We start from the raw sequence: 14,189 nt of genomic DNA, 5'->3' as shown, positions 1-14,189 counted from the left end.
AGCTAATGGGGATCCTTAATAAACATAAACATAGCAATCTAAATAGACAACACATCAAGAAAAGGGGATTAAGAACAACCAAAGACAAAAAAAGAATCAACAATTATTCTTTGGTTCATCATAATTAATCTGCTTTACTTAACTGTGAAAAGTCAAAACTAATTTTCCAAGGTTCAATAGATTTTACCACTATAAGAAAAGTACTGCACGAAAGTAAGCATACAAATCAATATATATTCTTTCAATAAGAAAAACACGTATTATAGTGACTGTAAATAACATTTATTATTCTATCAGGAAAGGTTTCGTGCTAACAGAGTTACATCACTTCAACAGGTTATTATAAACATTGGCTTAATTATCGCATGTTGGAAAATTGTCAAATGTGTTTGAAATTCATTTGAGAGGTGTGAGCGTCACAATATCTGAGGTAAAATGTTGCATTTACTTGCATCTGAAACACCAGCTAGAGATATCATAGTAAAGCAAGTAAATCATAAAAAACTATTTTCCATCTTCTCCTCCCTCCTGGACCCCCCCAAAGCCCCTCCCCCCTCCTCACTTCTGTCAAGCGACTTTGTTAACCACTTTGAAAAAAAGGTTGATGATATTCGCTCTTCTTTTTCTGACTCACCTCTACTCACTGCTGGGTCACCAGACCCTCCTTTCACCCACACACTGACCTCGTTTTCCCCTCTCTCTCCAAGTGAGGTTCTCACCCTCATGACCTCTGCCCGCCCTACCACCTGTCCTCTGGACCCTATCCCTTCAAACCTCCTTCAGACTATCGCTCCTGATATTCTACCGTTTCTCACCCATTTCATCAACACTTCTCTAACTTCTGGTCACTTTCCAAACAGTCTCAAGGAGGCAAGAGTAAACCCTCTCCTAAAGAAACCCACTCTCAACCCGTCTGATGTTATAAACTACAGGCCTGTCTCTCTCCTCCCGTTCCTGTCTAAAACACTTGAACACGCTGTCTTTAGACAACTCTCCTGTTATCTCCATCAGAACAACCTTCTGGATCCGCACCAGTCTGGTTTCAAGGCAGGTCACTCCACAGAAACTGCTCTCATTGCTGTCACTGAGGAACTGCACACTGCCAAAGCAGCATCCCTCTCCTCTGTCATCATCCTGTTGGACCTGTCTGCTGCATTCGACACGGTGAATCATCAGATCCTCCTTCGCACTCTCCAAGAACTTGGAGTTTCAGGCTCTGCACTTTCCCTCCTCACCTCATACCTCAAAGACCGCACCTACAGGGTTACTTGGAGAGGGTCCGAGTCCGACCCTTGTCAATTAACTACAGGGGTCCCTCAGGGCTCTGTTCTTGGTCCCCTCCTCTTCTCCCTGTACACAAACTCGCTCGGATCTGTCATTAGCCCGCATGGTTTTTCATACCACTGCTACGCTGACGACACCCAATTAATTCTGTCCTTTCCCCGCTCAGAGACCCAGGTCGTCGCACGCATCTCTGCTTGTTTAGCTGACATCTCTCAGTGGATGTCCGCTCATCATCTCAAGCTCAACCTTGACAAAACTGAACTGCTTTTCCTTCCGGGAAAAGATTGTCCCACTCTTGACCTAACAATCAACATCGGCACCTCTGTTGTTTCCCCGACTCAGACTGCAAGGAATCTGGGTGTGATCCTAGATAACAACCTGTCCTTCACTGCAAACATAGCTGCTACAACCCGCTGCTGCAGATACACGCTTTACAACATCAGGAGGATGCGTCCCCAGCTGACCCAGAAAGCGATGCAGGTTCTGGTCCAGGCTCTCGTCACCTCACGCCTAGACTACTGCAACTCCCTCCTGGCTGGTCTACCTGCATGTGCCATCCGACCTCTGCAGCTCATCCAGAATGCAGCGGCTCGTCTGGTCTTCAACCTTCCTAAATGTTCCCACACCACTCCGCTCCTCCGCTCCCTACACTGGCTTCCGGTAACTGCTAGAATCCACTTCAAGACACTGGTACTTGCATACCATGCTGCGACTGGATCTGGCCCTTCCTACATCCAGGACATGGTTAAACTGTACACCCCAGCGCGTGCTCTACGCTCTGCATCAGCCAAACGGCTCGCTGCACCCTCGCTGCGAAGGGGACCCAAGTTCCCATCAGCAAAAACACATGGGTTTGCTATCCTGGCTCCAAAATGGTGGAATGAGCTCCCCATTGAAATCAGGACAGCAGAAAGCTTACACACCTTCCGGCGCAGACTGAAAACTCATCTCTTTCGACTCCACCTCGAGCGATAGAATTACTAACAAAGAACTGCTAACAGAGCACTTATATACTAATAAAGGGCTGGCTTACCTAAAGCCAGTTGAGTAGCACTTGAAATACTTGGCTCTATGAAACCTAATGTACTTATATGATTCTGTTTTCTTCAAGGTTGTGTCTTCCTGGTCGAATGTACTTATTGTAAGTCGCTTTGGATAAAAGCGTCAGCTAAATGCAATGTAATGTAATGTAATGTAATAATTAAAGAACGTGTTTTGAAAAAATAGAAATGTGTTAATGTCTTAATTTGATTTCCCATTTTTTCCCTCATGGATTTTGCTGATTGACATTTTGATACTTATTGAAACTTATGCAATAAGGTAAGACTGACTTGACACACATTCAATCAGTGAGTTAAAATGCAAACATTACCATTTTGTAAATAACTTATTTTGCTATTGATTATGAAAAAAGTATGATGATTGTAAGATGTATGTGAAAATATAAATATTATTTATTTTAAGTAACATCATTACCTGTGAAATAAAGATTGTTAAATAAATATGTGTTAATGTAAATGTAATTTTTAAGTCATAGTATTTCTTTTTTATTAAAGAAAAAACACAGTGGTTTTAAAATAATGTAAAAGTGTAAATATATTTTATAAGTAATATTATGGCCTGTTAATTAAATAAAAAGCATATTAATTGTAAAATAAATGTGAAAATGTTAATAGAATGTACTTGAAAGTAATATAGTGTTTTAATTAAATATTGTAAAATGTATTTGAAAAACATGTATAGAAAATATTTTGTGAGTAGTATATTTGTCCTATAAATTATTTTCATGTCAAATTATGTTAAAATGTAAAAATATGTTGTAGGTCACCATCTTGCCTGTTAAAGAACAAACATGATGATTTTAAAGTATATGTGAAAAGAAATGTATATATATCTTGTAAGGTATATGTTTTGCCTGCTGATGATCTAATGATAGTAGATATGTGAATAAGCCTAGGAGCCCTTATCAGCTGCCAGATGAAACATCTGTAACACATCTGCCTCCTTCTTCGTGCTGCTCTTTTAATCATCGATGGCGGTGGATGCGATGGAGTTGTTGACCTGCGTCCCGGCGGTAGCGAGCGAGGCGGACGTCCCGGTGTAGGCCCCGTCCCGCGGTTTGGCTCTCGGCTTCATCATGTCCTCTCGGTTCTGCTCGGGCTTCAGCAGCAGGATGTAACACTTGGGCAGGAAGATGCAGGTCAGCAGGCCGAAGCTCGACGCCAGGATGGCAAAGATCTGCACTGCCACCATGAACTTCCCTCGAGTGCTGAGGTACGCCGGGACGAAGGAGATCCACACGATGAAGAAGACGAGCATGCCGAAGGTCACAGACTTCGCCTCGCTGGAAGACAGAGTGAGAAACATGCTGCTGACAAAGAAATGTTCTTTACAACAAAATGGCTTAAAGACCGCTTAGAGATCACGTAAAATGTGTTTGAGCGCTAGCCAATAGAAACGAGAGTGTTACATAGTGATGTCACTTTGTTCGGGAAGTTAACAAAGGTGTCAAATTGTGGTGTTTAAGGCAGGGGGGGGAGTGTGTGTCTGGAGGGGAACGCAGGGATTGTAGCCTTTGCAGACCATTAACATGCACTAAAACCCCTAGAACACACTACAGGAAAGGGGAAAAAGCTCGATTTTCTCTCCGGGTTTTTGGTGTGTTTCCTACCTGAAGTGATCCTCCAGTTTGCGGGCGATGAAGGCGAAGACGAAGGCCAGCAGAGCCAGTAGCATGTCATAACCGAAGATACAACAGATGAAGATCACTGAGCCTTCATCACACTCCAGAATGATCTTTATGTTCTGAGCGGAGGTGTTCTCCACGGGGTGCGGAGGCAGGATGAGGAGCCACACTGTGCAAGCTACAGCCTGAAGTACAAGAAGAAGGTTGGGTAAGACACTTCATAACAATATCAGGGAATTATTTCATTATTAAGTGATGCAATCCTACCCCTCCGTGTTTCTCCAATGTGTTTATAATAACATTTATTTATATAGCAGCTTTCGTGCAAGACGCAGCCCAAAGTGCTTCACAGAGCAAGACAGGACACATAAAAAAAACCCAGTAAGGAACATAATTAGAAACAAGATATAAAAACAACCACAAAGAGTTAGATCACAAAACCATAAAACAGTAAAACATGAACAGTTGTGCCACTAAAATTACCCAAAATTAAAAAGATAAGTCTTTAATTTACTTTAAGGAGTTTGCTGTTCTAAGATCCAAGAGGAGGCCGGTCCACAGTTTGGGGACATGAAGGCAAAAAGCAGCCTCCCCAGATTTCTTGTGAAATACTTTAGGTACTTCTAAAGTAAAGGCATTGGAGGATCTGAGTGTCCTTGTAGGACTATAAAATCAAAGGCAGTCACTGATGTATGTAGGGGTGAGGTTATGTAACGCCTTAATTAATCATTAAAAGCACTTTAAAATAGCTGAAAGATAACGGTAACCGGCGCAGTGATGCCAGCACCCGGGAAATGTGTGTCTCTTAGTTAAAATCCTGGCAGCTACATTCTGAATGAATCACCTGTATTAATGTCGCCACAGCAGCTATCGCCCTCTGGTGGCCGCAGGTGATCCTGTCAGCCTCAGGGTCCGAGCAGGTGTTGGTATCAGTGTTGAGGGAGCTGGTTACTATGACATCAGGAATGATGTTGTTTCCTGACTCAGCTGCTTCCCTTGCTGACTCAGCTGCTTCCTTCGCTGCTGTGGCTGCAGCTTTAGCTCTGAGTCGAGCCGCCTTCAGAACCCGAGCTCTCAGCATCAGGACAACCGTCTTGCCTGAAACACACAGAGGTCAGTGGTAGCAGTGGTGGGATGAATGAAGAACATTTACTGTACTTAAGTGCAATTTTGAGGTACTTGTATTTCCATTGTATGCTGCTTTATACTTTTTACTACACTATATATATATACCATATGATAGCTTTAGTAACTTCACATATTCAGATTAGTAGCTACACAGAGGTGTAAGAAGTACTCAGATCTGGTACTTAAGTAAAAGTAGAAGTACCACAGTGTAAGAATACTCAGTTACAAGTAAAAGTTCTGCATTCAAAGTGTGACTCAAGTAAGTATTAGCTTCAAAATATACTTAAAGTACCAAAGTACTCATTATGCAGATTATTTGAAAGCAATAATATTAAGTTTAAATAGGTTGGACTTCATATTATTGCAACTAACTTAATACAGTTATCTGAAAGTTGTTGACATCATACATTGAATTAAAGTCAATGTTTCAGTTTATTCAGGACGTACAGTAATAAACATATTGGTTTTGTTGACAGTGCACGTACCCATGATGGAGGAGAGGCAGAGAGCGAAGCCCAGAGCGAGGCCCACCTGGCTGGTCATGCAGCTCCAGTGCTGAGGCTCCCCGAGGAAGACGATGGAGCAGAGGAAGGTCACCACCAGAGAGAGGAGCAGCGAGAAGCTCAGCAGAGCGTCGTTAGCTTTCACCAGCGGGGTGCCGAGGTGTACAAGAAACACCACCTGCATGAAGCAGATGAATCACCTCAACCTCTGAAACTATAGATCTGATGCATCGCTGGGAATAATGGGGAAAGAACTTGGGAAGAAGTGCGAAGTAGCATCAAATGAAAATACTCAAGTAAAATCCAAGTACACTGAAATAACGGAAACGTTGACTTTCTTTAAATGTATTATGTCAACAAATTACTATAATTGTAATAGGTTAGTTGAAAGCAATAATATTAAGTTGAATCTAGTATTTTTTTGTTCAAACTTAATACTTTAAACTAACCTATTACAGTTATGTGTTATTTGTTGATATAATACATATAATTAAAGTTAATGTCTTAGTTTTTTCATTGTATTTCAAAACGTACATAAGAGTACTTCTTCTCACCCCGACAGCGATGGTGATGAGCGCTCCGAAGGCCGAGATGGCGATGAGAGTGATGCCCAGCGGCTCTCCGAACGCCAGGAACTCGATGATTTTTGGTAGGCAGGCGTCATGAGCTTCATTGGACCACTCATCGTAAGTGCACAGGATGCATGCACGAGCGTCTGTCAGGGGGGGGGGGGGGGGGGGGTAACAGCAAAGTTATATACAGTATATTTTGGTGTATTTGCAATTGCATGATTGTTGTCTTGTGAACAGACTTTAGCTGGCCGTCTCTGTGGTGATTGGTTGAACGCTTAGAGATGTCCCTTCCCCTAGCCTATCATGTACAATGTGTTGGAGCGCAAGCCAATCGAAGCGCAAGTGTTACATAGTGATGTCACATGTTACATAAGTAAACAAAGGAGTCCAATGGAGGCGTTTCAGGCAGTGGGGGGAGTTTGTGGGAGAGAAGCTTGATGAAAATACAATATCCTCACTTTATCCACTAAGTTTTAATATTACATTAATACTTCAACCTTTCAGATAGATACCGTCACGTCTATAATGTGTAGTTTGAAGGCTGTTTACTGACTGGTTGTGTTGCTGATCTCTCCATCGGCACAGGGGATGCAGTCAAAGCAGCAGACCGGCTCTCCCTGCCGGATCCCCTTCCTGGTGCCCGGCTGGCAGTTCTCACTGCACACTGACCGAGGAGGCTGCCACACACACAGAAACACACTTAGATTAGTTGCACACTGAAAAACTACTGCAAAAAGTAGTTATCTGATGATACAAATAACATTAATAATACTGTTATAAACAGACAAATCCTTTAGTTTTTTGTCTAAGTAGCCCGTGAGATGCTAACTCATGGGACGGCCTACATATGTCATCACTGCAGAACTCTTTTAGTAATGTTAAATTAGTTTCGATTCTAGATGCTGCGTACCTCCGTCCCTTCATCGTTCCACATGATGGAGTCATTCCTTAAAGTCATCCTGTCCTCAGGGGCTGCTGAGCCGTTGTAGTTCCCCACAGTGACGTAGAACATCTCCCCATTACCGTCCACCTGCCAGTTGATGATGTCATAGACGCCCTCTACATCCCCCTCCTCGAAGGACACCTCCTCGTCAGTGTGTGGCACTTTAAAGCGCACGTTCTTCAGGTAGTACATCAGCTGAGGGAGGGAGAGAGGGTCAGCGTTGGGAGGGTTACTTTAAAATGTAATCTGTTACAACTTCTAGTGTTGAATCCATTTTACACATGTGCCTTACTATAGTCATCTAAAAACAGTTGTACACACCCACACACACACACACACACACACACACACACACACACACACACACACACCCACGCACACACACACACACACACACACACAGGTTTACCTGCCATGGCTCAAAGTTGCTGATGTTAGCACAGCTGCCCCCCACAAACGGCCCCTGTCCGACCTCACAGTGCTCAAGGTTGTGCAGGGCGTTGGCCACAGCGTACACGGCTTTATACACACTGTGGGGACACATCATCATCATCATCATCATCATCAAACACACCATCATCCACATTTCCATCAGTATATTTTTATCATTTAAGGGTTAGTTCACCCAAATCACATCAAGAAAAACATGTAAGCCCCCTCCAGACTTAAATAAAGTACATGGACCTTAAAGTTCTACTTAAGTAGTACTTGAGTAAATGTACTTAGTTACTTCCACCGCAGAACGTCAGTTAACCCTGTATTAGTGATGAGCAGAGGGAACTGACCTGTAGGTGATGCGTAGTTGGGACACATCCGAGTAGGTGTTACCCAGCTGGGCTATTGACTCCTCGCCTGTACACAGACCATCAGGGACCCCCCTCCCCGCCCGGGGCATCGTGGCGTTCCCCTCCACCGCCCTCTGTCTGGCCTGCCGCACCGCTTTACTATAGTTCAATGTGCAGTTAAACAACTATAAAGGAAACATAAAATGGTCACAAACTTAACTTTTGGATAATCTCAATATCAAATGCAATGCAGAGCAATCAAAGACTAAATACATTTCAATAAGATGTTTCTACTAAAAGGTGGGGTAGGTAAGTTTGAGAAACCGGCTCGAGATACACTTTTTGTTATATTCCATGGAATGCTCTTAACATCCCGATAGCAATGAATATCTGAAGTGCTTTGACAACAAATCCATAAAAAAAGTCATCTGTGGAAGCTGTAGCGCTGTAAAAAGCACGACCAATCATCTGAGCCGGCCCGGCTAAAATAACTGGATGGCCTACCTGCCTGCCAGCCTTCCATCTGTGCACAAACTTATCTCGTGCCCTCATTGGTCATGTGCGCGTTCGTGTGTGGTGTGTTGGAGGCAGGCCCGGTTCTACGGGGGTGCATAAGGGTATTACATATATAATAATAATAATAAGAATTTAGTTGAAATAAAATAAATTGTAATTGTGGTTAAATAACATTGTTTGCTGCATTCATTTGGTCAATTTAAACGGTATGTAACATTATTATGTCAGGTGTGCGTGACCTGTGCCGCTGCGCGTTCGTCATCTGCAAGGTGCTGACACAGCAGTCAATGATGGACTTCACACAATGGTTAAAACAACCAGCCCTTATCGCCAGCAGTAACACTGCATCTACTGCAGGTAATAACAGTTCAGATCATGGGGACATTACGTTACCCCCGGCCACTGTCGTGGACACTGCCGCCTCGCCCACGGAGGCGGAGCAGCCGCAGCCGTCTTCGTTGCCCCAAACACCGCCACCCCTCAGCGGCCCGCAAGTGCCAGAGGACCTCTGCAAAACAGAGCCTGCCCAGGTATATTTCAAAAAGTGCCCAACTCGCCTGTACAGTGGGGTGAGGCGCTCATTTTGCAGCTCATGGTTTCAAAACAGAGATTGGCTGGAATATTCATGTAAAAAAGATGCCATCTTCTGCATGTAGACATTTCGGTTCAAGTAAGTCAGATGCTTTCACCACAACTGGCTACAACAACTGGCGCCATGCTCTTATAGGCTACGTGATAAGGGACTGGGAAGGCATAATCAAGCAAAGAGCACATAGATCCATAGATCTCTTAATGTTGCTCTCAAAGTGCACCAGATTGATGCTTTTAACTTCAATATTTAAAAACAATACTTACCGGGGGAGCATGCCCCCGGACCCCCTTAGAGGAGGTGAGGACCCGAGGGGGTGAGGACCCCCCTAGAGGGTGTTGGGTCCACTCCCCACTTATAAAAATAGCACTTTACCACTGCACCCTCTCTAATCTCAGATGCACCCTGAGTCATTTTGTTCTGGAACCGGGCCTGGTTGGAGGAGGGGCTCTGTAAGGAAGTGGCAGATTTGTTCCGGTTGTGTAGTATTTTCAAATTCTAGCGCACTCGAGCTGGTTTCTCCAAAATGACCTACCCCACCTTTAAGTGTATTATGTAAAACAACAGAACAATTTGACCTTAAAGAAGAAACCAAGATATTGAGGATAAAAAATGTGTCCTCTGCTCAGAGATGTAAGTGTAAGGGAATACAGTTCCCTGTTTTGTGTCCTGATAACGTAATCCCGTTACATGTTATCCATTACTCCCAAAGCCTGTTGCCAATGAGTGTTAATAGCTGAATTAACAAACCGTTTCCCAGAATTCCTCAGTGAGTGGGTCAGCGTAAGGGTCCATGTCCAGTAGATGGCGCTCAAGACCAGGGATGTCCGCCCTCTTCACCCCAAAGCCCAGGGTCCCACCCAGCACTGTGTTCAACTGGGGTCAAGACAGTGGTGGAAAGTAACTTAATCAATACTGTAATCAAGTGCTATTTTAACATAATTGTTCTTCACTTGAGTATATCAATTGTATGCTACTTTATACTTCTACTCCACTACATTTCAGAGGCTAATATCTGGACTGAGCTCTCACCCCAGGCCGGTTGATGAGGGCGGAGGTGACCCAGGCCTCGCTGGCGATCCAGGTTCGGTTGGTGACATTGTGCTGGAGCAGCTCCTGGATGAGGGGGCTGAGGTCCACGTCTGAAGAGAAGACCACGATGATCTTAGTTGTGTCCTCCACTATCGTCTGGACAATACGCTGGATGTCCTCTGGGGAACTCACCTGCGGTTTGGGAGGAAGGAAACAGACAATACAAATGAATATTAGTATTTAGTGCCTCTCCTGTGACATGTTTCCATGCTTTAATGTTCAAAAAGCCCTTCTTTGTGTTGAATCTATGATAACACTAGAAATAATCCATTTGGTTGAAAAATGTTTCATGGTACAGAAAGATGATCAGTATCGACTGATATAAAGTGATGTGACATGTTTCCATGCTTTAATGTTCAAAAGGCTCTTTCTTTTTCTCATACTGCCTGTGCTGCAGCACCTCTTTTCACCCTCTGTCTGAAACCAGAGCCCAGTCTGCTCTGATTGGTTAGTTGGCCTGCTCTGTTATGATTGGTCAACCTCTTAGAGATGTTTCGCCCCCATTAACCTGTCATGTACAATATGTTGGAGCGCTAGCCAATAGAAGAGTGAGTGTTACATACTACATAGTGATGTCACTATGTTCAGGAAGTAAACAAAGGGACCCCGATAAGCTGCCATTTGTGTGTGTATGCGTGTGTGTTGAGGTTATTTGCCATGGTACAAGCAAAGCAGGTTTCAGTTTGCAAAGGGAGAAAGATGATTGAAGAATGGTGGAAATAGCTGTCACCTTGGGCAGGACCTCAGAGAAGGCGATGCAGACTCCAGCGTTCTCCACCTGCTCCGTGAAGTCTTTGATGGCGTACTTCCCGTAGTCGTCATCAGCAGCGATGGTGCCCACCCAGGTCCAGCCGAAGTGCAGCACCAGCTGGGCGATGGCTGTGGACTGGTGCTTGTCGTTGGGGATGGTCCTGAGGAAGGTGGGGAACTGGAACTTGTTTTCTAGGGCGGAGCAGGTTGAAGAGTAGCTGACCTGGAGGAGACACAAAAGAGAGCAGACCCAGGCAGTTTTTTCGCAATTTTGTTTTACACAATTCTCCGTTTGAATCTGTGTCTCAATACAGAATCATAATTGACCATTCTCCCTCTTGTAAGCTCAACATTCAACAACTTCAAAAAAAAGAAAGGATACAATTTTACTTTAGAATTAAGAGAAGTATTATTTTTCTTTTAAGGCCACAAAGAGACTTGTTGCTGCAGCCTTTATGTCTGTGCTAGACTATGGTGATGGTTGGTGATTGGCTAATGGTTACACAAGACAAAAAAATCGTTATGACATCATAAAGTGGCCAAAATCTGATCAGCTCATTTTCAGACCGGTTTTTATATAAATGGATCAGGACAAAAAGTGAGCAAATCTTTTTTCCTGAAACTTTTAGAATCCCTTTACTCAGAGGGGACACATGGTGATGTATAAAAGACATGAAAAAGTGGATTTTGCTTAATGAGGTGACCGTTAAGGCCAGAAAGAGACTTGTTGCTGCGCCTTTATGTCTGTGCTAGACTGTGGTGATGTTGTTTATATGAACAAGCTCTTTGGATAGCGTCTACCAAAGGTAAATACAATAAATAACAGTTGTTCCTTTCCTCTTGTCTTCCTCTAACCCCCCCTGGCCTACCTGAGGGAAGTGATACAGCCCGAGTATCCTGGCGGTGGCGATGGACAGGTCGGACCCCCCGGCCCCCACCAGAGCAGCCAGAGGGGCCCCGGACCCGCAGCGGTAGTTGGGAACGGCCTCGTCCTGGCCCGTCAGGTAGGTGAGGGTCCCCTCCACCGCCTTGGAGATGGTGAAGCACGAGTCGTAGATCACGTAGCCCAGGTCGGTGTTCGGCAGCAACTCGGTCCTCCCGTTGATCTCGTTGATGGCAAACAGCATGGTCTGTGTCCAGCGGAAAGTACGGAAGTTAAACCTGGAGCATGATGGGAGATGTATTATTACATTAGACAGAGTACAAAAGAAAGAAAGAATTACAAATATGTTGTCGTAAAGCACTTTTCATATGCAGGATGCAGCTCAAAGTACTTTAACAATATGGCAAGAAATGAAATTCAGGTCCAAGCTTATAAGCACACATGCAGCATAAATGATGAACAAGATTTCAAGGAATACAAGGAGGAAAAAAGAATAAAGAGAATTGAAAAGGAATATATGAAAGAATAATAATAATCACACATTTCACAAAGTACAACCCCCATGAGACACAATTATTAAATATATTTGTGTACACTACACAATTAAATAATAAGAACAAATATTTTCAAAGAGATAAAAAGACATCAATTAAAGGCTTTTTTTTTTAAAAAACCTGTTTTTAGCTGTTGTTTAAAAATATGTATTGTATAGAGTGGTATAGAGCAAAATTGTAATACTTGCTGACTGGTGTATAGTGACTACTCTTGATGTTATTACCTAAATGAGCCACGAGAGGACATATCACACACTTGCTGATTATTGTTGCAAAGGCCTGCCTCCATAATGATATGTGCTACTGAGGCTAATTGGTCCCAGGGGTGCTGCCCTGCTCCATCTTAATTAAATTAAATCATGGAATTATTTATGTTTCAGGAATTCAAAAATAATATAACTTCACTGAAATATTCTAACAATAATGTATCACAGTGATGACAGCTGAACTCACCCCTCACACCCCGAGGAGACGGGCAGCCTCGAAGTGTTTCCATCACTGGAGATGGTGCGTTTGTGGATAGGAAACATCCCGCCAACAACCACCTTCTTCTTCTCCACATCCTTGTAGCCGCTCAGGTTGAACTTGGCCTTCAGCTTGCATGTCGATTCTGAAGCAACAGATCTGTAAAAGCATAAAAAGGCACATAATCCGAGCAAAAGGCGACCGGTTTCCATGCTATATGTGCAGAAAAAAGAGAGTGTGTGGCGGACAGGCAGAAGACAGCTAAGTGTGACAGGTGTGTTATCTTGTCTCCAGGGGCAGAGATGCACCAGGTAACATGGGAACACAAATAGGGAGGAGGATTCTGACACTTAATGTGTGTTAACACCAGGGTTGAGAGTGCTACTGTAAAGATGTTTTCCCTTACAATTACTATCTACCTGTAAAACATATTTTAATCAGTAACCTAATCTGAATATCACATTTTAAATGTAACCTGACCTCAATATCAAATGCAGATCAAATCAATAAAATAATAATAAATATCAATAAGATGTTTTTACTGACCTGTATTATCTTAGAAAAAAAGAAACCGATATATTTGGGGTAAAAAAAAAAAAATGTATAGGAAAAGCTGCCTTTCATTCAGCATATTCAGGCAGTAGGCTATACACCAACAATGAAACACATGAGCACATACTACAGTTTAAAAAAGCAGAAATAAGTATTATCCTACAGAACAGCACAGCTGACAGAGAAGAAATACAATCTGATCCTTTTACGACAAACCCTCTCTCAATGAAAACATCCTCCCCTCTGTCCTTGGAGTGACCTTCACTAGCACTTTTAAATTCGTCAAGCAGGTCAGCACCGTAGTCAAATCCTGTTTTTTTTAAATAAGACTATTGGCCAAAACCAAGTCGTATTTATCTTTTAAAGACCTAGAAAGGGTTATTAATGCCTTTGTAACCTCAAGACTGGATTACTGCAACGCTCTGTGTGTGGGTATGGACAAGGCCTCAATTAGACGCCTGCAGCTTGTCCAAAACGCAGCTGCACGTCTTCTGACTGGCCATAAAAATCGTGACCACATCGCCCCATTTCTGGCCTCCAATTCGGTTCGGAATTGATTTTAAAATCATTTTATTTGTTTTCAAAGCCCTAAATGGGCTGGCTCCGGCCTATATATCCGAACCCCTCCATCGCTACACCCCAGCCAGAGCTTTAAGGTCTGCTGACCAGCCCCTGGCTCTGGAACACTCTGCCCCTCCATGTGAGGTCGGCCCAGACCCTAGGGGTTTTTAAATCTACACTTAAGACACACTTCTTCTCCCTGGCCTTCGAGTCAGAGCGGAGCACGGCTCCTGACTATTCCCTGTGTTGTTTATATATCTATTGTCTTTTATTGTGATTGTAGGAATGTGTTTTTATTACATGTACAGCACTTTGGCTCGACCAAA

At 43.4% G+C, this 14,189-nt stretch overlaps 1 protein-coding gene across 1 annotated transcript; it reads right to left on the bottom strand.

Annotated features, from left to right (window-relative positions):
* Nucleotides 1-3,306: 3,306 nt before the first annotated feature.
* On the bottom strand, nucleotides 3,307-13,932 carry vmn2r1 (vomeronasal 2, receptor 1). The gene is made up of 15 exons (XM_034096924.1): nucleotides 13,925-13,932; nucleotides 12,739-12,909; nucleotides 11,718-12,009; nucleotides 10,829-11,071; nucleotides 10,039-10,230; nucleotides 9,757-9,882; nucleotides 7,902-8,086; nucleotides 7,526-7,646; nucleotides 7,084-7,311; nucleotides 6,727-6,850; nucleotides 6,156-6,316; nucleotides 5,584-5,779; nucleotides 4,815-5,068; nucleotides 3,956-4,155; nucleotides 3,307-3,628 (listed from the first exon to the last, which is right to left on the bottom strand). Exons 1-15 carry the CDS (start codon nucleotides 13,930-13,932, stop codon nucleotides 3,307-3,309), a joined length of 2,823 nt encoding a protein of 940 aa, XP_033952815.1.
* Between the last annotated feature and the right edge of the window lie 257 nt (nucleotides 13,933-14,189).

The sequence above is a fragment of the Pseudochaenichthys georgianus genome, chromosome 13 (assembly GCF_902827115.2).
Source record: "Pseudochaenichthys georgianus chromosome 13, fPseGeo1.2, whole genome shotgun sequence".
Taxonomy (NCBI): domain Eukaryota; kingdom Metazoa; phylum Chordata; class Actinopteri; order Perciformes; family Channichthyidae; genus Pseudochaenichthys; species Pseudochaenichthys georgianus.
The sequence above is the reverse complement of the archived record's forward strand: the minus strand, read 5'-3'. Positions and strand labels throughout refer to the sequence as shown.